Source organism: Emydura macquarii, unplaced genomic scaffold (genome assembly GCF_026122565.2).
Source record: "Emydura macquarii macquarii isolate MOO-44397 ecotype Brisbane River unplaced genomic scaffold, CSIRO-AGI_Emac_v2 contig_3240, whole genome shotgun sequence".
Classification (NCBI taxonomy): Eukaryota; Metazoa; Chordata; order Testudines; family Chelidae; genus Emydura; species Emydura macquarii.
Window position 1 is genome coordinate 4,454,598 of NW_027133377.1, and position 24,542 is coordinate 4,479,139.

The 24,542-nt window shown below is 37.3% G+C and overlaps 1 protein-coding gene across 1 annotated transcript in view; it reads left to right on the top strand.

Annotated features, from left to right (window-relative positions):
* DCDC1 (doublecortin domain containing 1) overlaps positions 1 to 24,542 on the top strand; it is a 383,998-nt gene that overhangs the window by 347,562 nt on the left and 11,894 nt on the right. The window contains exons 30-38 of the mRNA XM_067532113.1: positions 181 to 351; positions 970 to 1,155; positions 2,599 to 2,802; positions 6,463 to 6,670; positions 15,070 to 15,222; positions 16,239 to 16,340; positions 17,640 to 17,776; positions 20,548 to 20,727; positions 24,195 to 24,345. Of these exons, the coding sequence (XP_067388214.1) occupies positions 181 to 351; positions 970 to 1,155; positions 2,599 to 2,802; positions 6,463 to 6,670; positions 15,070 to 15,222; positions 16,239 to 16,340; positions 17,640 to 17,776; positions 20,548 to 20,727; positions 24,195 to 24,345 (1,492 nt within the window). The remainder of the gene's footprint in view (positions 1 to 180; positions 352 to 969; positions 1,156 to 2,598; positions 2,803 to 6,462; positions 6,671 to 15,069; positions 15,223 to 16,238; positions 16,341 to 17,639; positions 17,777 to 20,547; positions 20,728 to 24,194; positions 24,346 to 24,542) is intronic.

The window sequence follows — 24,542 nt, forward strand, 5'->3', positions numbered from 1 at the left end:
CTTACTTAAAGTGTCATGAGATATTTAGAGTCCACACCAAACAGACAGGACTTGAGTATTTAAAGTCTCATCTGAAAAACAAGCTTCTTTTTTTTAAAACAGCACAAGGCATTCATGACAAATACTGAATAGCAGAATGGTATAGTGTAGAAATAGGATTTATCTTTTATGTTTTGACAGAAATATAAAGAATACAGCAATGGGGCTGCCAATCAAAAGTGGCATTACATAGAAAAGGCAGGAGTATTTAGTGCCTTTTACAGCACAGTACTGGACCAAGAAATCACAGCAGCAAATCATACCTCTGTTTGCACATTCTCTGTGACCGGTAGAGAAAAAATAGACCAGCCAGTAAGTAATATATTTTTTCATTTATGTAAAAGATGACATAGGAAAGTTTAAGCCACTACCCGTGCAGACAACATGCTGTGCAGAATGTGTATTTGTATACCTATATATTTGTATTTATCTGAAATGGACATAACAAACATTCCACTTTCTGCTAGCAAAAAAAGTACTTTGTAAAGTAATATATTGAGCAGTCATGTCTGTAGAAGGCTCTATTCCTTAAATCTGACATCATGGCTATGAAATAGGTCATGGTTAAATGATGAGAAAATCCCCAGTCAAATTTTATGCCACTTTAATCAATAGATTTGTAGTAAGTAAAAGTGCATTGTTAGTCACTCATCGCTGATGTTAAAATTCCACCATTGTTCTATTACAACATCAGTTCCATTTTGCAGTGTCTGGAGTTAAGGGCTGAAGATCCAAAGCCATTTATGTCCTTATTATACTTCAAATGAACAACAGCTATTCATATATTATAAATGGCAGCATTAGGAAGGTTATCAAAGGTGGACTTATGTTGAGGAAATCCTGAATGCTTATAGGAAATAATTGGATAACTGAACTGTTGCACATCTGGATACGCTAAAGCATTGAAACCATTGTTTCCCCTTTTTTTAGGGCTACTGTTTTCTTTCACCCAGTGGAAAGCAGAAGTTCATGATATGCTTGGCTTGTGCAAGGGCCATAAGAGGAAAGAAAGAACTGAAAAAACTACCCGCAGGTAGCATGTTCTTCTGTGCCTCTGGCTCTGAGGAAGCAAGTCGCTTCTCCTTGGGGCCTTTTAAGTGTGTTAATGTGATGAAGGTTTGTATTTTTTTAGTTTGCCCTATTAGCTGTACTGTAGACTCAGGATTATGAAATAACCTGAAAATGTTTATAGTACATTGTTAGACTAGTGCAGAATTTTGCTATCTGCACTTGAAAAACCTGTAAACCTTCATATGGGCTTTCAGTTATACTGTTTGCTGATGAACAGCTTAGGAAGGTTTTGGAAGTGTCAGTAGGGATGGGGCCAGGGTGGATATTATCGTGGTACCCATATATTAATAGGGGACTGGCACATCCCCTCTCTTTGGACCCCAGCCCTGGAGCAGGCTAGGCCATTTACAGTCAACCACTAGTTTTTTGAGATCAGTTTCTCAATATTTCAGAGGCTGCACTTTTCAGGCCATTGCTTGAATGCAGAGGAACAATGTCTATGGATCTATTGGGGGAGGAGTAGGGAGCCTTCTGAAAGTCTGCCTTGCTTCCTTCCTTTTTGATAGTGTTCCTAAGGGATATTAAATGCCTCTACACCATTCATCCCAGCTCTGGGGAGTGAGTGAAAGTTTCCATCTCTACCATTGATCCTATGCTGAGAGGACACGACTGCCCATAACTCCACCTTCTCCAGGATTCCTCTCTGTTGTCCAGAAGTCCTTGGAAAAACAGGAGGAGTGGGAGAAAGTGTGTTGGAGAGAGAGAGGTTGTCCTAATCACTCAGCAACATAAGTACTCAAAAATAACCTTGCATGTTACTGCTAAATAATTAATGCATGTGTCATAGGTTGGTCATCGCTGCAGTACACGGCATGTGACACCACTCTCTCTCATTCTGGGAACGTACTAAATGCCGATTTTAAAATTTGTATAAAATTGTTTTTTTCTTAATATCTTTCTAGCTGAATGGAAGTAAAAAAATGGCAAATTTGTTATTCGTGATGTAAACATGTGGTAAATAATATTTTGTGCTACACCAAATTTTAGAATAGTTTTCCTATTAGCATTAAAATGTATCTGTTACAGGACATATTTGTTCCTTGACTGCACATGTGGAACTCCTATAGATATTACTATTAACAGTAAATAAATAATGGAAGATATCTCAATAATGGGAGATATCTTTTGAAAGCTGTTTCATCTTTACCTAAACAGATGTGTGCAGATATGTTCAATGATCTTTAAAAGAAATACATGAATGTCTTGTTAGCTTTCCTGCAAAATTTGGTTCTAGCCATCTCTAGTCATCTTTAACAAATCATAGCTACCACAAATCCCTGGAGATTTAGTGTGCTCACCAAAGGTATATGCAGAGTAGATATCAGTATATTCCATATAAATGTATTATGTACAAATATTCAATAAATGTAGTGTTGACTGAATACATTTTAAATTAAATTGGTGAGCTTCATTAAAAAGAAATTAATTTCAATATTGATTTAACAAAAGCAGCAGCCTGATTGGCTCTGGTTCTTTCCTATCCTAAAGACTGATTTATCCACGTTGGAAGCCGAAAATACTTTGAGTTATTTAGAAAAAGTTCTAGCATCTTTGCGGACTGAAACCTCCATACAAACAATCTCAGAAAAGATCTCTGCAGCTATGAACCAGAAAACAGTGAAAATAATTGCATACAGAAACGGAGCTGGCTACCAAAATGGGCAGTTAATCATTGCTAGCACATTCCTCATGGTAAGTAATAATCATCCCCAGAGATAATAATAATTTTTATAGTATTGGCAAGGGCAAGCAGCCTTTGACAGTGGCTGAGATGTACCCAAACTAGAATCTCAAAGCTTAATCTCCCTACATCATGAATTACTGGGGTGTTTGTTTTGAATTCACAGATTTCAATCCTACCCTATGGGTTTGGTTCCAAGTCAGATCTAAAGCCTGTAGGAGCCTGTTTTCCAGATCCAGATTTAATATGACCTAATAAGATCAAACATTTTCATAGAATAAATCTTGCAATAATACTTGAAATTGTGATATTTCCGTAATTTAGGCTGATAATTTCAGGAGAACATTTTAAGAGATTTTGCCATGGTCAGACATGATTTTAGCAATGGGTTAGTCTAAGACCCAAATTGTTCATCCTATTTAAATCTCCTAATCTGGATTCAGACACAGCCTACTTCCATTTATAATCAGTGGTGATTCTTCTAAGAAAAGTAGCATATATGGGAATATAGGCCTTAAAGAAAATTTAAACATCTTTTTTCTTAAATTGGTTTAATCTTGAGAGATTTTAAAGTACGTTTTCTCTATTGAGATGAAAATTTCTAAAGATAAACTATTTGATTTATAGTTCAATTCCAAAATAGAAAATTATTGTAAATTGTCTTGTTTTTGAGAAGAATGATGACACTGAGCAGAAGGTATTCAAGCTATTTTTAATATTGCTGATGGATGAATTTTGAGTGACTGACTGTTGGAAAATACCCTTGACAAGCTGCTATTTTTATAGGATTTATGGGTCAAATTTTCTATAAACTGGTGACACAATCTCATTGCAAAACTCTTTCACCCACATAAGACTATGTCAGCTTCCTCAAAAGTGGTCTCATGTTCTGTATTTATGATATTTTGGGGGTCACTGGCTTATAGTCTCTCTGATGTGCAAAACACCAAATATTTAAAACATTTCTGGATAAAGCAGATTTTTTCCAAAAATTGATGTTACTTTAGGATGACCTAAATCAAAACTGATTGGACCGAGTTGCATGGTGCCAAAGTGGGCCTCACACCTGATTTGCCCAAAGGCCTTGGAGGAAAGCACTGCAAGATGGAATAAGTGAAGTTCACAAACTATAAGAATCAAGGGTGAAACCGAGAAGACATGTCTTTTGGGTCAACAAACCACAAAAATACCATTGAGGATCTGGGTCCTGACCTAGCCCTTATAAAGGCCAGCAAAAGCTCAGTTGAGGGAGAGACCTGTGGAGAGCTTCTGTGTCCTGTGTCTAACAGGCCTAAGAGAATCGAAACCATCACCAGATCAGTGTTGTTGAACTACTGCAGAAGTATCTTGTAAAGTCTGTATTATATCTCAGTTGCAGGGGGGGAAAGAGTTAGCCACCACATAAGAATTGAAATCTAAAGAGGAAGCTTTAAAATTGGCTCAGGTTTTGCATTAAGGACTAGATAACTTGGTTCCAGTATAGAGACATTTACCAAGCTCCAAGTTCTAGGTACAGTTCATCATTTGGAGTTTATAACCAAATGGACAGCCACCTCCTTAAATCTCTTTCTAGCATTTATAAGGATTGACTATTTGTGTTTTTTGATCATTTAACTCCAATCTAATATTAAGATTAATTTGTTGATTTATTGATTTGATTTTGTGTAATAGTTGTATTATTTTCTTAGTTTAGTTTAATATTAACAGCAGCTTAGCTTTGATGATATATCTTCATAATTTTTTTTGTTTGTTTAATGGTTTTAATACAATTTATAAAAATACATTGAATCACATTTCTTTCAATAATTAATGTAGGTCAAGAACCTCTGAGGGACATGGGTGTATATTGGCCAGTCGGCATAAAAGACTAACCAGTTTCCCTACTTAGTCTTTGGTTCTCACCCTCTTTTGGCAAACAGATCTTGTCTGACAAGTCCATACCTTCTTAATATTCTGAGCCTGAAATAATGGCTCCCATTATTTCTTCTAATGATCAGCCAGTAGATACAACCCACCTATCAAGTTCTTCTCTTTACTAAAAGCCCTGCCAGTTTGGGCGAAAAGAGACTTTACCTGGAGTTAATATCTCTGCTGTCTTACACCTACAGCATTGTATATCATTCCTGGGCAAGTAGGGGTTTCTTAGAAAGTGGGCTAAGATTTTTTTGGATACTTTATGCAAAAGGATGAATCATTTTACACTCTAGCTTGGCTGGTGTATGATGGCACCAACCTGGGTCACAGCCTTTTGTATTCTAGGAGAAGGTGATTGGAGAGCACACTATCTTGGTGTTACTTTATCATATATTTAACATCAGAACCCCATGTAAAATGCACTGATGGTGCCACATAAATTGCAACATAATTGTTTTTCTTTTTGAAATTGATGCATAAAATTGTGCTCCAGAATGTAAACTTTCATGTAAGGAAAAATAATTTAAAATACCATCCCATATGGTTGTACAGATAACCTTTAAAGTGTGAACTCATTGTAAACCAATGCAATGAAGTCTGTCTGAATACGTAGGCAGCTTGAAACAATACCTCTGAGAAGTGTGAATGTCAATATTGTTAACTAGAAACAGAAATATAACAGAAATATCTATTATTCTGTTATCAGAAATATCCAAGCTTATGTACTTCTCCATGCTTGTTACATATAGTGGCAAATATTGGGCTGGGTTGGAGAGGAGCAGAGAGACATCTAGTTATCAAGGTTTGAAGTGGGAAATGAGGAAGTTAATTCACCCTCCTAAATTTAAAGTTGTCTTCATCCCTGCTCAAAAGCCTCATCTGCTTCCTTGTTGCCAAAAAACCAAATTGCCCAGCTGTCCAAACCTCCAGCATGGTCCCTGACAACATCTATAATGCAAAATAAAATTATGTAGCACATTGAAAGTGTGTGGGGGACTGGAGCGAGTTAATATGAAATAAATAGAATTGAATCTGAATATAAATTAACAAAGGGAGAATGTGCTGATTTTATTGTACTTCAGCAGGGCAGGCTATAAGGAAAGTTCAGGGTAGGCAGTGATACAATTCTGGGGTTCTTGCCACATGATTTAGGGTACTTTGCGACTTATTTACATCAAATGTGCTATATAGGACACGAGACTGTGCTTAACATTTTATCTTATGACTGTAGATACACATTATACCGAAAGAATAAAAGTTATCTCAAATACATCTAAGGAAAATTATGAATTAGGGTTCTTCCCTGTGAGGGCATTGCAGGATGCTACAGGACTTGAATTTGGAACTAGCTATTAAGAAACACGGTAGGAGACTGATTTGCAAATATTATTTCATGACATAATATTTTATTCTGCCAAATTCCATGTAGACTGAAAACATATTCACCTATATTAGTCACTTTATACATCTACATTTTATTTTATGTTTCTAAAATTTTAATAGAAAGGCAAATTAAAACAGGCTGCTGTTTCGTTTCTTCAGAGTATCCACCTGTTCATTTGTCTCCCATTTGCAAATGAATTGGAACATATCTAATAAAATGAGACTGGTTTTCACTATTGATAAACTTCATCACTATGTAAAACGGCAACACAGGTCTATGCACCACTTAAGTCCCACAGAAGTCCTCTACAGAATGAAGAATTTCACCTTCTTTGAGTGACTAATAATTCATTTTTTTCTTCTTTTTTTTTTAGCTGCTTACCATGTGTACAAGACAATTTGAACTTACCAGGAAAGCCTGCAGACTATACACCAATGATGGAACCCTAATTCTTACCCTACCAGATTTAGTCACATGGGCTGTGAACGACTGTTTCAGACAAAGTGACTCAGCAGGAGACTATAAAGAGATAATTGCAATCACTGACAGTGCTGAAGGTATGGCTCCACTGCATGTGGAAGGTAAAAGGTCAAAATCAAAAAGTTCTTAGTTAAATTAATATTGAACTTGCATGTAGATTAATTTTCCGTGGAGCTAACAGATTTTTAAAAAAAAAAAGCTGTAAAAAGCCTCTGCTGATATGTTTTCAGGATTATCTGTAGAAATTCTTTACTTTGTTTTCCATTTTCTTAGGGAATAACAAATACTGCTAGAAAAAAGATGAATGAGAGACATGGTAGCAGGACAAATGTACTATATTTATTTTTTGCATGTTGGTAGGGAATTACAGTTTCTCATTGATTTGATCTTGTGCAAATTAGTTAATACAATATTTTTTGTTGGGCTGAACACGAATTACATTACACATAAATATTTAATTTTGAAATGGTTTGTGAAACATTAAAGTACACACACTTAGAAGGCCAGATTTCCAAACAGTCAGAAACCTAAAGCAATCATATGCCCAATTTGAGAGTCTAATTACTGTGACTATGTACAAACCATAGTAGCTGCTGCCTAACTTGCCACTTACTTGTGCAAATTTTTAATTTATGTACACAACTGAAGTAATTGTGCAGGCTAATTAGGTACTGTTGTTCCATATGACCCTGATTTGAAAATCAGACTCATTGTTTTAATCTTACATTAAATATGTGCCAGGTTATTGCACAATCAGTTATCGGCTGCTACTTATATGCAGGGTGATATATATTTCATATTACATTTTCACCTATTTTACATAAACTGATGTTAGCTGTCAATCAAATTTTATCTTTGGATTGCTATTATATGTAAATGTGTAAAGATTTATTTCTTTAATGTTATAAAAACTAACAGAGAATTGAAATCATGGATGCATTTTTTAATTTATTATTCTATCATTGGAGTTAGTAAAGATTTTGGAACAGATTCATCAAAAGAGTTAACAAACTGCTTTTTAACAATAAGTGAATAAGTCTATTTTTGAATTGCATTAATTATTAGAAATGGACCTCAGCCATGAAATTCAGGTTCACAATTTTTAACATCCTAAAGTCTCAAAGTGTTCAGTTCCTGGACTTTTGTTTGGGCCTATTTTCCTATAAATACTAGATGTCTTTATTTATAAAGTCTTCAGTGAGACCTAAGCATGTGCTTGTGCCTAAGTGCTTACCTGAATAGGGATGGACTTGCTCACTTAAAGTTGAACACATGCTTAAATACTTTACTAAGTGGGGAAGTATATATTTATTGAACAATTCTATATTAATAAATATCAATTATCTGCACAAAAAAATCTAATTACCCTTGGAACTATGTGCAATGAATAATGGCCTACTAGACCTTATGTGTCACATGGTTAGGTCTGGCAAGATAGAACCACTTCTCTTTGCTCTGTGACTAGTGATGCTCAAACTACTTATATAGCAATACTCTTCATGGGACAAGAAGCACTGGCAGAAAAACATATTGATACACAGCATAGAATCATAGAAATGTAGGGCTGGAAGGGAGGACCTTGATAGTCAGCCAATCCTGTCCTCTGCACTGAAGCAGGACTAAGTATTATGATCATCACTAACAGGTGTTTGTCTGTCCTATTCTTAAAAATCTCCAATGATGGAGATTCCACAACTTGCCTAGGTAATTTGTTCCATTGCTTAACTACCCTTACAGTTAGGAAGTTTTTCCTAAAATCTAACCTAAATCTCCCTTGCTGCAATTTAAGCCCATTACTTCTTGTCCTGTCCTCAGTGGCTAACAAAAACAATGAGAACGCCCTCCTCTTTATAACAACCTTTTATGTACGTGAAGACTGTTATCATGTCCCCCCTCTGTCTTCTCTTTTTCAGACTAAACAAACCCAGTTTTTTCAATCTTTCTTCATAGGTCATGTTTTTTAGATCTTTAATAATTTTTGTTGATCTCCTCTGGACTTTCTCTAATTTGTATACATCTTTCCTGAAGTGTGGTGCCCAAGACGGAAAACAATACTCCAAATGAAGCCTCCTCAATGCTGAATAGAGTGGAAGAATTATTTCTTCTGTCTTGCTTGCAACACTCCTGCTACATCCCAGAATGATGTTCACATTTTTGCAACAGTATTATGTTACATAGTTTACTCTGATACTGTTAAACTTCCTCCTCTAATGGTACCACGTATTCCTGAGTGACTCAAATTTATTGTTTTGTGTTCATCGTCATAACTTGTTGCTTCAAAACTGCAGCCAAGAACTGATGTTGTCACTTATCTTAAATAATTCCTGAGGGGTACAGGATGTTGACAGGGAGTACTGCATCGGATGGTGTTCAAGTGTTTGTCTAGACTCTCACATTCACATTTGGGTTCATTCTTCAACTTCCACTTGGTCATATTGTCACCAGTTTTTGCCACCCAAGCTCTCTCTCGATTTGGATTATGGCAGTATTTTCATTGGAGATCAGTGGCTGGCAGTGTTGTTCTGAAGGAATCAGGTTCTTCAGGAACATTGACATTTTTCATTGTTTTGTCATGAAGTAGTATAGTGACAGAGTGGGAGTTGTTTCTAAGTCCCTGTGCTGATCCTACAGGATTGATTAAGTTCAGTATCTATTTTGTGTGCATGGCTCAAATGTGAGCATAATGGAGCACAGTACTCCATAATTGAGTAACACACAGTGAGACTGGTTGTTCAGAGTGTTCTTGGGTCACCTCCACATTTTGTATTGGCCAGTTTCTGGGGTACACACTTCCTGGAGTTCACTTTTTTTTGCAGTATCTTGATGTGTTCTTTGAATGTTAGTGTTCAGATTAATATGACCCCAGGGTACACCAATGTTCATAATGCTCTAGGATTGTACCATCCCTCAATATCTGGAGTTCTTGCTTGGCCTGATGGTGATTCAGGTGGAAGCTGTGCACTTGTGTCTTGCTAGAGTTGGCATTCAGGAACCACGTGCAATAGTATTCTCCAGGCATGCTCACAGAGCCAGTTAAAGTAGGCTGAATGTCATCAAATCTTTCCGATTGGGTGGCAATGTAAAGATCATCTGCATGAATGAATCTTCAGATGTCGGGAATTCTGATTGATCATTTGTGTAAGAAATTAAACAGCAAAAGTGCTAGCTCCAAACCTTCGGGCAACCCATTCCATTAAGTTCACCATCGACTTTTAATTTTAATTCTTAACCAATAACCTTCCAATAATAGAGTTGATTATATAATAGATATCATTTAGCTGGCATCATGTGTGGGCCTAGTCCAGTGATGGGAAAAGGAGTTGGTGGGCCATCAGCCATTTTTTAGTAGGCATTCTTTTGAGCTGCTATTTTTTCTTTTCCTTTTTCTTTCTTTCTTTCTTTCTTGTTAGTAAAACTGAACTAATGGGATAAGAATTTAGAAACTTGATAAGAAATGGAAGTATGACTAATACAAAGTCAGCTACTTTTAATGAGAGACCTCATATGTGCTACCATGCTGCTTACAGAATTAATAGATGGGAAAGAAATAAGATGAGCCCCTTTCACAAAGATACTGTGTTAGAAAGAATAGCAAATCATACACCAAATATAAATACATAAAAGAGGGAAAACTAGACAAGGGAAAACAACACCAAATGCAAACCACTATGTAGAATACATGAAAAAGATTTTTTTTAAAAAGAAAATGTCTACTCTTGTTTTTAAATTATATAGTGATCAAAAGTACCTCTAATGAATATGAAATTGCAATGATCTACTGTGCAAAATAAATATAAAAATGAGCTAAAAAACAGTTCAGTGCTGCACTAAACAAAAATGATCGTGGATAAAATTTTCAAAAATACTTATGTAAGAAGTTATGTTCTTCCCATGGGATAATCAGACAGTATCGTATTTTCACAACCTATGCATTATTTTTATTGGTGTTGGAAAACTACTAGTACCTGTGACTCACAAGACTGTAAATACATAAAGAGGCTTTTGTTACATCGTACAATAAGACACACATCTTTGTTGTGGTGTTCTGTAGGCTTCCAGATGTAATTCCTTTTGTTGGCCTTAATGGTTTGGGCTCTGGTCATGAGAGACATTCTGCCACCCGTGTCTTGTTGCAGCAGCAAATAGATAAGGTCATGCTCTCATTTCTTAGGATTCTCTCTCTATAGATGCTAGCAGAGCTTTCTCAGATGAGTTTTAGGGATTCATTCTCTACAGTAGGCCACCACACCTGAAGTTTGGTGAGCTTCAAGCTTCATCATAAATTTCTTTTTGTTTGGTTTTTGCTTTGCCTTTGAGCATTATTTTAGTTCATTCAGTTGTGTTGAGGCATTAATTTGGATCATTATATATTTAACACTTGGTCTCTGCCAAGGGGACGTTACAGAGGCAGTAGTTTTAGAATAATAGAACCATTAGAACCATAGGATTAGAAGGGACAGCAAGGGTCATCTAGTCTAACCCGCTGCTAAAATGCAGGATTTATTGTGTCTAAACCATCCAAGACAGATGGCTATCCAGCCTCCTTTTGAAAACCTCCAGTGAAGGAGCTTCCACGACCTCCCTACCATGTCTGTTCCATTGTCCTACTGTTCTTACACTTAAGAAGTTTTTCCCGAGATTTAATCTAAATCTGCTATGCTGTAGTTTGAACCCATTGCCTCTTGTCCTGCCCTCTGTGGTAAGGGAGAACAACTTTTCTCCATTTTTTTGGGCAGCCTTTCAAGTATTTTGAAGATTGCTATCATGTTCCCCCCTTAATCTCCTCTTTTCCAAACTAACCATACCCAGTTCCTTCAACCCTTGCTCTTACAGCTTGCATTCCATCCCTTTGATCATCTTTGTCATTTGCCACTGGATCCTTTCCAGTTTCTCTACATCCTTTCTATACATTGGTGACCACAAATGAACACACTACTCCAGCTGAGGCCTAACCAGCACCGAGTAGAGCAGTACTATCACCTCCCATGACTTGTATGCTATGCCTCTGTTAATGCAATCTAAAATTGCATTTGCTTTTTTTGTAACAGCATCACATTGCTGACTCATGTTGAGGTCATCCAGCCCAACTCTCAGACCCTTCTCAGCAGCATTGCTGCCAAGTCAGTTTTTCTCCATTTTGTATTTGTGCATTTGGTTTTTCTTCCCTAAGTGTGGCACCTTACATTTGTCTTTGCTAAATTTCATTTTGTTATCAACAGCTCAGTTCTCCAATTTATCAAGATCCCTTTGAATTTTAGCTCTATCCTCCAAAATGGTTGCAACCCTCTTCTAGTTTTGTGTCATCTGCAATTTTGATCAGGATTTTCTCTATTCCTACATCCAGGTCATTAATAAAGATGTTAAATAACACTGGACCCAAAACAGATCCCTGTGGAACTCCACTTGAGACCTCCTTTCAATCTAACATAATTTATTTAATATTTACTCCTTGTTTGCAGTTGTTTAACCAATTATTTACCCACTTAATGGTAGTTCCACCCAGCCTGCATTTCTCCAGTTTACTTAGCACCATCATTTACTGATCTTTTGAAATTTGTGTAGTTTTAAATCTTTTTTTTGCATTTTTTGCATCTACTATAGTTAACACGGCAAAAAAGCACAAACTACATTTCTAAAATAAAAAACATTGTGTTGCAGAACCTAATATCAAAAGGTTTTTTGAAGAATTATCTTTGTCTGCTTTTGTTGGATTAAAGTCAAATTCTTACCTTTTTCAATTAACATAGGGCAGTGGGATTATGAAATACTGTGACAGAACTGTACATTCAGATGCTTTCACATTTTAACTTAATTAGCCACACCATAACCCTAAGTTATAGCATCAAAGAGCCATTTGAACATTTAAAAGCTGCTATTTCATGATATAAATAATCACTGCTATAACAGGAAAGTGGTCAACAAATAAATCCACGTTTTTAACTTCCTTGCACTAAAAAAAGAGGTTTTTAAAACCATGTTTTAAAACCATGTACCATGTATACCCAATGTTACAAAAATATCACATTATGAAAAGCAAAATTTAATTAAGAAATTATTTTATTTAATTCTCCTATGAATTCAGGAGACCAGAAAGTCATCAGTCTAAGCATAAAACTGGATTGTTTCTACAATTTCTGTTAATACACAGAATCTATCTGTTGTATGTCAGTTAAGGTTGCTCTATATATTATAGGTGAAACTGTGGATCACTGAAGTCATTGCAGCTAGGATTTCACCCAATTTACCTAACACAAAACCTAAAAAACAAGGAAATGAAAAGTTAAGGCTACCAACAATACATTTGCTATAGTCCCATACCAAGCCACACATACCTCAACAGTCGCACAGTTTCATACACCACAGAGAATATATCACAACCTTAACTGTGCCCCAGTAGGGATGCCAGCCATCCAGTACCACCTTCCCCAAATTACACCCTGCCACCTTCACCACAAACAGACCATACTTACCCATGCATACTGCAATTACACCTTAAGTTTTGCACAGTTCTGTAAAATTACATTTGGGTCTGGGACAGGCTGTGTTGGAATGCTGGCATCTCTACTGTGGCAGAGTTAAGGTTGTGATACATTATCTGATGGTGCAGTGATTGTATTATTGCTGAGGTGGGGGAATATAGGGCATATACTACAGGTAGTCTCAACTTTTAATTTCCTTGTTTTTAAGTTTAGTGTTAGATATGTTATATACAGAGGAACCTTAACATTGCATTGTGTGTCTGTTTTTGTGTGTTAAATTTCCAGGTTTTTTAGATAAGATGTTCAATGAGTTGAGCTGCTGCTATGTCAAAGAACATGATTGAGTTAGTTCAGAAGCTCTGCTCCTGAGCTCTACTTCTGAATTAGCTGAACAGTTTTATGCAGAAAAAACAGCAGCTACTTTGTCAAAGATCCTCGTTGTTGTGAAACTGTGTAGCTTTGCTCCTTAACCATCTGAACAATTTCATGGATTTCCTGGTCTTCAGTAAACCAACTACTACTTTGTCAAAGATCTCTTATCTGATACAGCACTAAACCCATGGCCTACCAAAATTCATTCTCCATGCCCTAAGTTATGGATGTAGGAAACATTACTGAGGTCATATATCAAGAGGCAGTTTTATGTTCCTCTCCTAATCTAGTCCAAAAGTTTTCTTTCTATATACTGTCATGACAATGAGAGTCACCGAAAAAGAACATTTTCTCCATATGGCAATCACAGCATAGAAAGATTCAGTTTTGATTAAGAATGATACTCTTTTTTGCAAGGCCGATGAGGTATATATTTTATTGGAACGACTTCTGTTGGTGAAAGAGACATGCTTTTTACCTCCACAGAACTCTTTTTCAGGTCTGTGGTGCTCAAAGGCTTGTCTCTTTCACCAACAGAAGTTTGTCCAATAGAAGTTATTACCTCACCCAAGTTGTTTCTCTCATATACTGGGACCAACATAGTGACAACAACACTGCAAACAACTTTTTTCATCCACCTGTTGTTTCTCATCTGATATGTAGATTGTAAGCTCTTTGGGGCAGGGAGCATCTTTTTTGTCTTGTGTTTGTACAGTTCAAAGCACAAACACATGCTGGTCCATGACTAGGTCTCCTAGATGCTATGGTAATACAAATAATAAATAGATAATTAACCAAATAATTGCATAACCCCAGAGAGCCCACCAGACTCTCACTGCACTGTATACAGAATTTGGTCTTTTTTACAGTTTGTAGTTTTTAAGATAGAGGGTGCCGATTAATCATGAGACTGAGCATGTAAACTTTTGGGGGCCAATTTTCAATTAATCAGAACTTGGAAAGTAAGTAGATGATTTTCTGGAAACTTCTCCAAAAAATTCTAGTTTATTCAGATTACATGCTGAAATTTGGAGCAAAGACACTGCATTTTTCATATCTAGCCAGCAGGCTGAACTCCCAGTGCAAGCGCAAAACATGACACAACCTTAATTACAGCATCACACTGTGTCTGCCATAATATTCAAATGGAGTATATTTAAACTAGTGGTGAACAACTCCTAAGAGTTTTCTAAGGCAATGGGAGAAACCCTGAAGGACTTGATCTGAGTGCATTTAACCTCTCCTTGTGAGACCTCCACTTGCACACTTCCATTGTCCTCAAATAGCAGTGCTCCAGATTTGATCACATTTTCACTCACCTACACAGTTCCCTTTCCTATACATAAAATACCCTTTGTAATCACCACTTTCGCCTATCCTGTTGTCCTTTCTATCATGTGTCACTCTTCTACATTACCACTATGCCACATTCCTGTGTGCTGCAAATGTTATATATCTTAAGCTTTTGTTAGTTGTAATAAGTAATGAACAGTTTATCTTAATATGTTTATCTTAATATCAGTGTGGGAACATAAGAATAAAATAAATGTGTGGTGCAATCTAAATTAAACTAATAAAATGATACAAAAACTCTTTATCCTAAGTGATATAAAGATAAACTTTGTCATTGTTTCTTTCCAAAAACAAAGATAAGCACAAGGAGGAAGAGAAGGTAAAGTCAGCATTATCCCTGATGACTCCAGACAGTTTGCACATGATAGATGATTCTTTGCTCACCATCATCCTCAGAAATCCTATAGAGGTCTGGGTTTCCTGCGGAGAACCTTTTCTACCTTTGGATGGTATGAATTTGCTGGGCTTCTTTCCCTCTCCAAACAAGTGAGATACACTTTTCCAAACTGAGACTTCATGCACAGCAAGCCAGGATGTAAATCTTCAGCACATTAGCCTGCAGTGCTCTAAGTCAGTGCTATTGCTATTTCAAACAACAGCAGTAGGTCAAAGCACACTATGGAACTTTAAGAGTGCAGTAACAGGGTACATGCGACTAGTTAGTGTGTGGCAAGCCAGTACACTGTAGAGTTATACCCTTGTTTGTCATGCACTGAGTCTCCATGTGGGCAAGGCCTTCAAAAGAGAATGAAAATTTCAGAGCAAATTCTTAAAACACTTTATTTTAGTGAGGAAAAAAATATATATATATTATCTAGTAAAAAAGTTACGCTGCTAGAACTACGTCACACATATATATTTCATTTGTATTGCTCACTTGAGTAAAGTTAATCACATACATAAGTCTTTGCACAATTGGACACCTAAAGAGAAAGGTCTGGCTAGTATATATTACATGTATTTTCCAGAAGGTTAAAATCAACCTGCAAATTAAATCCACAATGTAATGATAGTAAGATGTATGGACTGTTGAGCGATGATTCTAGCGTAGTGCTAGGTATTTGTTTCACAATGAGGACAAATTGTCTGAAGCTGTAATTTGTAAGAATAAAGCTCTTCTATCAGTAAATGCCTGTTTAAAAAACTGTTAAACCAATCTTATAAAGCTACACTTAAGCATGCAATACTGGAAGAGTAAATGTAGTACTGTACATGTTAAATCAATATAAGTCTTTGTGTCTTGCTCTGCACAGATATTCCTTCGTCTCCATATACTTTCAGAGAGTATTTATTTTTTTAGGACACTTACCTTTTAATTACTTATCACTAACACATTCAAGTTCTTTAAAAACTATTTGTTAAAATAGATCCAATTATATTAACCAATCATCAAAAAAAACTATTAATACAAAACACTACAAAGAAAAATAACCATTAGAAATATTATATATTTCTTTTATTACAGCTTTGCAAAAGGCAGCAAGGCAAGGGAAACAAAACTGGTTAGAGAAGGACAAAATTTTGGCTGATCTAGATGCTATGAAACACAAAATGAGACAGCTGCAAGGTTGGTATCAGTATGCATTAAATTTGGAACTATTGAGATATTTATGATAACTAATTAACTGTGTTAGGAAATGCATTAACTAACATGTTTTAACTGATAGGATTAAGGGTTTGTGCTGGGAACAGTTATTTGGGTAGTGTTCACAGCAGCCTTTATGAATGCGTTAGCTACTGTGAGTTACCTGGCAATCACTTAACTCAAGGTAAAAAGGTTTAGTGTAGACAAACCATCAGTGTGGACAGGGACAATAATGTTTAAAAACACATTAGGTGGTTGTGGTTAACACTTGGCACCCTTTACATTGGAGGCTGAGGAGAGGTTGTTACAGCAGCAACTTACCATGCCAGCTCTATGCCTCCTGTGGATCCTCTCTTAGCAAAATAATGCAAAAGGATTGGAGCCAGACAAAGAATCTGGCCTTGTAGGTCAAAAGCGACAGTGCTTTACTGCAGCTTCCTGTAGGAAACCTAAGGTCCATGGTTGTCATAAGAACATAAGAATAGCTATACAGGATCAGACCAATTGTCCACCTAGCCCAGTATCCTGTCTTCCAACAGTGGCCAGTGCCAGATGCTTCAGAGGGAATGAACAGAACAGGGTAATTATCAAGCAATCCATTCCATGTTGTCCAGACCCAGCTTTGGCCGTCAGAGATTTAGAGATACCGAGAACATACAGTTGCATCCCTGATCATTTTGGCTAATAACCATTGAAGGACCTATCCTCCGTGTATTTATTTAATTCTTTTTTAAATCCAGTTATATTTTAGCCTTCACATCCCATGGCAATGAGTTCCACAGGTTGACTGTGCATTATGTGAAGAAGTACTTCCTTACGTTTGTTTTAAACCGGCTATCTATTAATTTCTTTGGGTGACCCCTGGTTCTTGTGTTATGTGAAGGGGTAAATAATTCTTCCTTATTCACTTTCTCCACAGCATTCATGATTTTATAGATCTCTATCATATTCCCTTAATTATCTCTTATTAATGGAGAACACAATGTATGTTAAAGACTGAAGGAAAATGAAATTGATGCTGCAAGTTAGAAATTTTATCTAATATTTATCTGGACTGTGCTGTTCACATTAAGTTTTTACTTGGTCCGCATAAATATGTCTGTATTGGTCAGTGCCTTGCCTTCCTTGCTATATGTACTGTTCGTTTTTACAAATTATATTTAGTATTTTAGGACTAAAGTTTAAAAAGTTCTGTAACCAGAGGTAAGAAAAAATTAAAATAAACAAAATAAGAAAACATAGTTCTACAAGAGTTATCGTTTTGAAATTTCTCTGTCTCAGGTCGACGAATAACAGCCTTTAAACCAGCTGCCCTGGTGCCCACAAAAAGCCCAGTTCAGCCTGTAGTAGTAGAAGGAGGCTGGACTGAAGAAACCCAAGAAGAGATGAAACTCATGGAAAATATACAACATACAGAGGTATAAAATACAATCTGTATCAATATTTCAAAATTTAAAACAGCATTCAAATTGTTCAGGAATTTTATCAGAAGGTCAGATTTTACAATAGCCTATGATGATCATATGAATCAATACATCCTATATTCCATTATCTGAAAAAGCATTCACAGGCTGCCCAATAGAGACACAAGGTTTTTAAGCAGTACTTGGGATGAAATACAACATGGTTTTACAAAAGGTAGATTGTGCCAGACCAACCTGATCTCCTTCTTTGAGGAAAAAAAATGATTTTTTAGATTCAGTAGATCTAATCTACCTGGATTTCAGTAAGATATTTTATATAGTTCCACATGGAAATTATTAGTTAACTGGAGAAGTTGGGGACTAATACGAAAATTGAAAGGGGGATAAGGAACTGGTTAAAATGGAGACTACAACGAGTCACACTGACAGGTGAAATGTCAGGCTTGAGGAAGGTTACTAGTGGAGCTCCTGAGGGATCGGTCTTGGGACCAATCTTATTTAACATTTTCATCCATTACCTTGGCACAGGAAGTGGGAATGTGCTAATAGAATTTGTAGATGACATAAAGTTGGCCAGTATGGAGGAGGACCAGAATATCATACAAGAGGATCTGGAGGACCTTGAAAATTGGAGGAATAGAAATGGGATGAAATATAATAGTGCAAGGTCATGCACTTAGGGACTAACAACAAGAATTTTTGCTATAAGCTGGGGACGTATCAGTTGGAAGCAACAGAGGATGAGAAAGACCTGATTGATCCAATGGATGACTATGAGCCACCAAGGTGATATGGCCATGAAAAATGCTAATGCAATTCTAGGATGGATGCATCAAGTGAGGCATTTCCAGTAGAGATAGGGTAGTGTTATTGCCCTGATACAAGGCACTGGTGAGACCTCATCTGGAATACTATGTGCAACTCTGGTTTCCCATGTTTAAGAAAGGTGAGTTCAAATTGGAGCAGGTGCAAAGAAGGGATACTAGGATTATCAGAGGAATGGAAAACCTACATTATGAGAGGAGATTCAAGGAGCTTGGCTTGTGTAGCCTAACCAAGTGAAGGCTCAGGGGAGATACGATTTCTGTCAATACATCAGAGGGAGGCAGGGAGAGGAGTTATTCAAGTTAAGTGCCAATGTTGACACAAGAACAAATGGATATAAACTGGCCAACCTCAAGTTTAGGCTTGAAATCAGACAAAGATTTGTAATCATCAGAGGAGTGAAGTTCTGGAATAGCCTTTCAAGGGGAGCAGTGCAGGCAAAAAACCTAACTTGTTTCAAGACTGAACTTGATAAATTTATGGAGGGGATGGTATGATGAGATTACCTACAATGGCATGTGGCTTATCTGCAACTGCTAGTAGCAAAAATCTGCAACAGCCAGAGATGGGACACTAGGTGGGAATGGCTCTGAGTTACTACAGAGAAAACTTTGCCAGGTGTCTGGCTGGTGGGTCTTACCAACATTTTCAGAGTTTAACTGATCACCATATTTGGGATTGGGAAGGAATTTTCCCCCTGGTCAGATTGGCAGAGACCCTGGGGTTTTTTTACCTTTCTCTGTAGCATGGGACATGGGTCACTTGCTGGTTTAAACTAGAGTAAATGATGGATTCTCTGTAATTTGAAATCTTTAAATCATGATATGAGGATTTCAGTAACTCATCCTGCAGTTATTGGTCTATTACAGGAAGGGGTGGGTGAAGTTCAGCAGCCTGCGATTTGCCACTGCAGGAAGTCAGACTAGATGATCACAATGGTTCCTTCTGGCCTTAAAGTCTATGATACTGAATGCAGCCCAAGAATTATTATCTTAATAAGGAAGATAAAAAAGGCCCAGTGGGTATTTGCATGAGCAATTATATCTAGCCAAGTAAAATGGACCTGATAGTTTCAATGCTAATCATTCCTAAGGGTATGTCTCAATATGTGAAAAGAGCAAAGAGTGAAGTACTAATTGCATTAGAGACATCCGGAATCAAAAAAGTAGTTTCCATCCATATGGTTAATCAGTCAATATTATAGTATATGCCAAAGCAGAGGATAAATTTTAAGATAGGACATATGTGCTAGAACTTGGAAAACCTCCACTTTTTGTTCTGGGAAATATTTTCATCAAAACTGGCTTGGGCGTTCATGGGCTTTGTGCAAATTTGTGAAAGGAAACAATTCTATGGCATTATAGTGTATTGACGTGTTTATGATGTTGTAATTGGGAGATAAAGCACAGTTCAGTGTCACAGGTTGTTTTTCAAGATCAGGTTGAATAAATTATGATTTATAATATGAGAATTTACACTATGTATTACAAATTCACTCACTTGCATATTTAAGAATGGGAGAGAAGCTCAATTTTATATCACTGAGCATTATGGCTGAGTATAGGGATACTATTTGATATAATTTGATAATATTTTTTATAATAATTTGATAGCTATTGTCTCTCAATATTAGTCATGTGAGGACCAGATAATAAAATATACATCATACAAGGTAGAGTATCTCAATTCCAGGTAAGCAATTTTAGGACCACATATTAGTCACAATCTGCTCACAGATCTACACTGAGTTAAGTATCAATCATCATCATTCAGTGGGATAGATTGAGATCAGCAGGTAGCCCTCACTATTTAAAATATTACTGTACTTAAATGGATTACTCTGTTCATACTACGTTTTCTATTTGGCTATACATAAAATACTATAAAAAGGATCGGGCACCTATGTTAACTTCACATTCTCTGAAATCTTTTCATTATAGACACACTTCTCAGAGGTTCAAGCATCACAGTTCAAAAGAAGTTCTCCATTTTCACCTAAACTGCTATTATCCAATCACAGATGTCTGTATGATCAACCATCTGCAAAAAGAGTGTGGGCTTACCGGAATGGTTATAAATCTGAGCAAGGAGTTTATGTCTGGGGAAAAACAGTTTCAGAGGTAAAGTACAGCAGAAGGAATCTGTCTTTCAAAAGTGCTGCCTATTGCTATAAGATGGCTTCAAGAAGGAGTCAAAACCTATAGGGAAAACATGGACTTTTAAGAGTTGAATTCTCTGTTGGAATTACATCAGCAGAGAATCTGGCTTTAAGAATCAGAGTTTATAACTATTTATCAAGTTTAACGTATACTTAATGCAGAAAAAAGGGAAAACACACTTTTCCAATTATGGCAGATTTTCTTTGGATTCATTTGATTCTTCTCTACAGCGTGTAAGCTGATGCCTCTCAATAAACCAAAATCAACATGATATAACTTCCAAAATATCTCTTAAATGGAATTTATGCAGATACCCTTAATAATATAATGGAAACAATTCAGGCAAAAGGATGTGTGTTGTACTGCAGCCCACGGCAGTAGCATTTTATATGGTACATCATCAGATCACCAGGTTTAAAGGTTCTCAGCTTTTTGTTCATGCTTATGATGGCAGTATTTTAAAACTTGGCAGTATGATTCTCAGATGTAGAATATTTTCTCATGCACAAATGTACAAATGTATTTGTATTCATTTTCATTATTGTAGGAAATATAATTTGTTAAAGTAAACCTTTAAATAGGATTGTGCTAAATGTGAATGATTACATTATTTTTAGATCATGAGCCAAATTCAGCCATGTGATCCAAGAAGATAGGGCCATGATCAGGGGAAAGAGCATGCCAACACAAAGCATCTGCAACTCTCGGTCTGCCTGGAAGGTCACATCTAGCCAGCACAGCCCCCAAAAGTGGGTAGTTCTGGCCAGAAATAAAGTATGATCATGCTGGCAGGGAGATACACAGATTATTTCCATCACCCCATGCAGCCAGTGATGGCAGAGCTCTCATGGATCCCCAACTGTAAGATAAAGCTGCCCTGTCTCAGCAGATCTTCCAGTGCAATTAAGTCAAGTGGTACAATGGCACACCTTTGGCCCCACTCTTGTGTGCCAGAGGGGTAAATCAAGTGCATTGTCAATAAAGTAACACTTTTGTCATTTTTTGACAACCACTGGTGTTTGCATGAAGGCTTCTGAAAATGACAAAACCCCAGGAACAAAAGTGAACTGGCTTGTGTATTCATCAAAACATCAAAATGAAATGTGTATCTCCTCCAATTTTTGATGAGCTATTATTGTATATAATACATGGATGTGAGACCCAGAATTGCACATGCCTACCCTGCTCACAGTCCAACAACTTCTCAGCTTCTATTACTGCTTCTTTCTCCTCTCCAATTACTGCTGTCCTCCTCATGATCTCCCACTGCAGCCACTCCCCCCCCTGAATTATTACATCTGCTGCCCACCCAACTCTCCCCCATGTGAATTGTTGCATAAAGTAGTAGCTCCAAGCCTGGCATTAAAGTAGTTTTTGCGTCCTGCTCTGGCACCAAAGTGACTCAGGGGGACACTCTCCTTCTCATGCCAAGGTTGCTCTCATAGCTTCTCCCTCAGTATTCTTATCAGCAAGTTAAGGAAGTATGGGTTGGATGAATAGACTATAAAATGGATAGAGAACTGGCTAGAGCATAGGGCTCAACGAGTAGTGATCAATGGCTCCATGTCTAGCTGGCAGCCTGTCACAAGCGGAGTGCCCCAGGAGTCGGTCCTGGGGCTGGTTTTGTTCAACATCTTCATCAATGATCTGGAGGATGGGGTAGATTGCACCCTCAGCAAGTTTGCAGATGACACTAAGCTAGTGGGAGTGGTAGATACCGTGGAAGGTAGGGATAGGATACAAAAGGACCTAAACAAACTGGAGGATTAGGCCAAAAGAAATCTGATGAGGTTCAACAAGGACAAGTGCAGAGTCCTGCACCTACGACGGAAGAATCCCGTGCACAGCTACAGACTGGGGTCTGACGAGCTAGGCGGTAGTTCTGCAGAAAAGGACCTGGGGGTAACAGTGGATAAGAAGCTGGATATGAGTCAGCAGTGTGCCCTGGTTGCCAAGAAGGCTAATAGCATATTGGGCTGCATTAGTAGGAGCATTGCCAGCAGGTCGCGGGAAGTGATTATTCCTCTCTATTTGGCATTGGTGAGGCTGCATTTGGAGTATTGTGTCCAGTTTTGGGCCCTCCCCTACAAAAAGGATGTGGACAAGTTGGAGAGAGTCCAGTGGAGGGCAACAAAAATGATTAGGGGGCTGGAGCACAAGATTTATGAAGAAAGGCTGAGGGAACTAGGATTGTTTAGTCTACAGAAGAGAAGAATGAGGGGGGATTTGATAGCAGACTTTAACCACCTGAAAGCGGGTTCCAGGGAGGATGGAGCTAGGCTGTTCTCAGTGGTGGCAGATGACAGAACAAGGAGCAACGGTCTCAAGTTGCAGGGGGTGAGGTCTAAGTTGGACATTAGGAAAACGTTTTTCACTAGGAGGATGGTGAAGCACTGGAATGGGTTACCTAGGGTGGTGGTGTAATCTCCATCTTTAGAGGTTTTTAAGCTGATGCTTGACAAAACCCTCGCTGGGATTATTTAGCTGAGGTTACTCCTGCTCTGAGCAGGGGGTTGGACTAGATGACTTCCTGAGGTCCCTTCCAACTCTATGATTCTATAAGTGGCTTTCACCCTCTGCCCCAGTGGAGTGTTTCTGGGAGCCAGAAAGATCTTGCAATAGGCCCCAATGAATTCTTTTTCAGATTGAGAGCAGAGCACCCATGAATTATTAGATTTTTATTTATGTTCAACTTCTGTTTGTTTGGAACAATCAGTTTATTACCTGGACATTTATTTAAAGGTTCAAGTGTGTAATGCTAATCTAGAAGAGTTAGGAATGATATAATAAAACAAGTATTCACTTATACACATATATTCGTTTATATACATGTGTGCATGTATATAGAGACGCATACTTTAAGGGCTTTTTCCTTGTTTCTTTCTGAAATTATAAATTGCTCATAAGAGCAAACCACAGATAAAGTTCTTGAAATTGCCTAAACACTCCATATATCCAGAAAGAGCTAAGCAGGGGGATTCAATATAATTATATTAAACATTTACATGCAGACAAATATATGTAATTTGAAGATTAATTTATTCTGGTCTTTATTTTTTGTGTGTGCTTATTCTTAAAGTATCCCACTATACAGTGATAGTTCTAATAGAATGTTCCCAATGCTTTCCGTTCATGTCCTCTTTTCAGTCTTGTTTCTACCTCTGCTGGCTTTATCTGTATGGACCAAATCTTGACATCCTTTCTCATGCAAAATTCCCATTAACATTAATGAAAGGTTTGCCTGAATAAGGATTTCAAGTTTTGGATCCAGAGGATTCTACACCAAGAGGTACTGTAACATCTCTTTCAACATCTGTTTGGTATTCTTCCACCACGTCTGGTGAGTTGTATTTCTGTGTTTATTTTATAGCATAAGTCTGTGCATCTGAATGCAGTACTCAATATCAACACCATTTTCTCCATTTCAGTTGCTGGATAACTGCACCACCCGGCTAAATATGCAGCAACCTGCCACGGCTCTGTATACACCGGATGGTGATCTACTCCAGTCATGGGATGAAATAGAGAGAGACATGGTTCTGTGTGTTTCTGCTGGAAAAACTTTTCTGAGCAGAAAAGGTAATTAATCACAGCTTCAGATTTGTTCTTTTGAAAAAATCAAACAAGGTGCCAAACTTGCCGTGTGCTACTATTAGTTATTAGAAAGAGAAGCTAAATTGACCTGTAACCTAATTGTATATAATGGATCAGATCCTGTCCTTTCTGAAGACAATGGCAAAATTCCCATTGACATAAATGGGGCTAGGATTTTACCC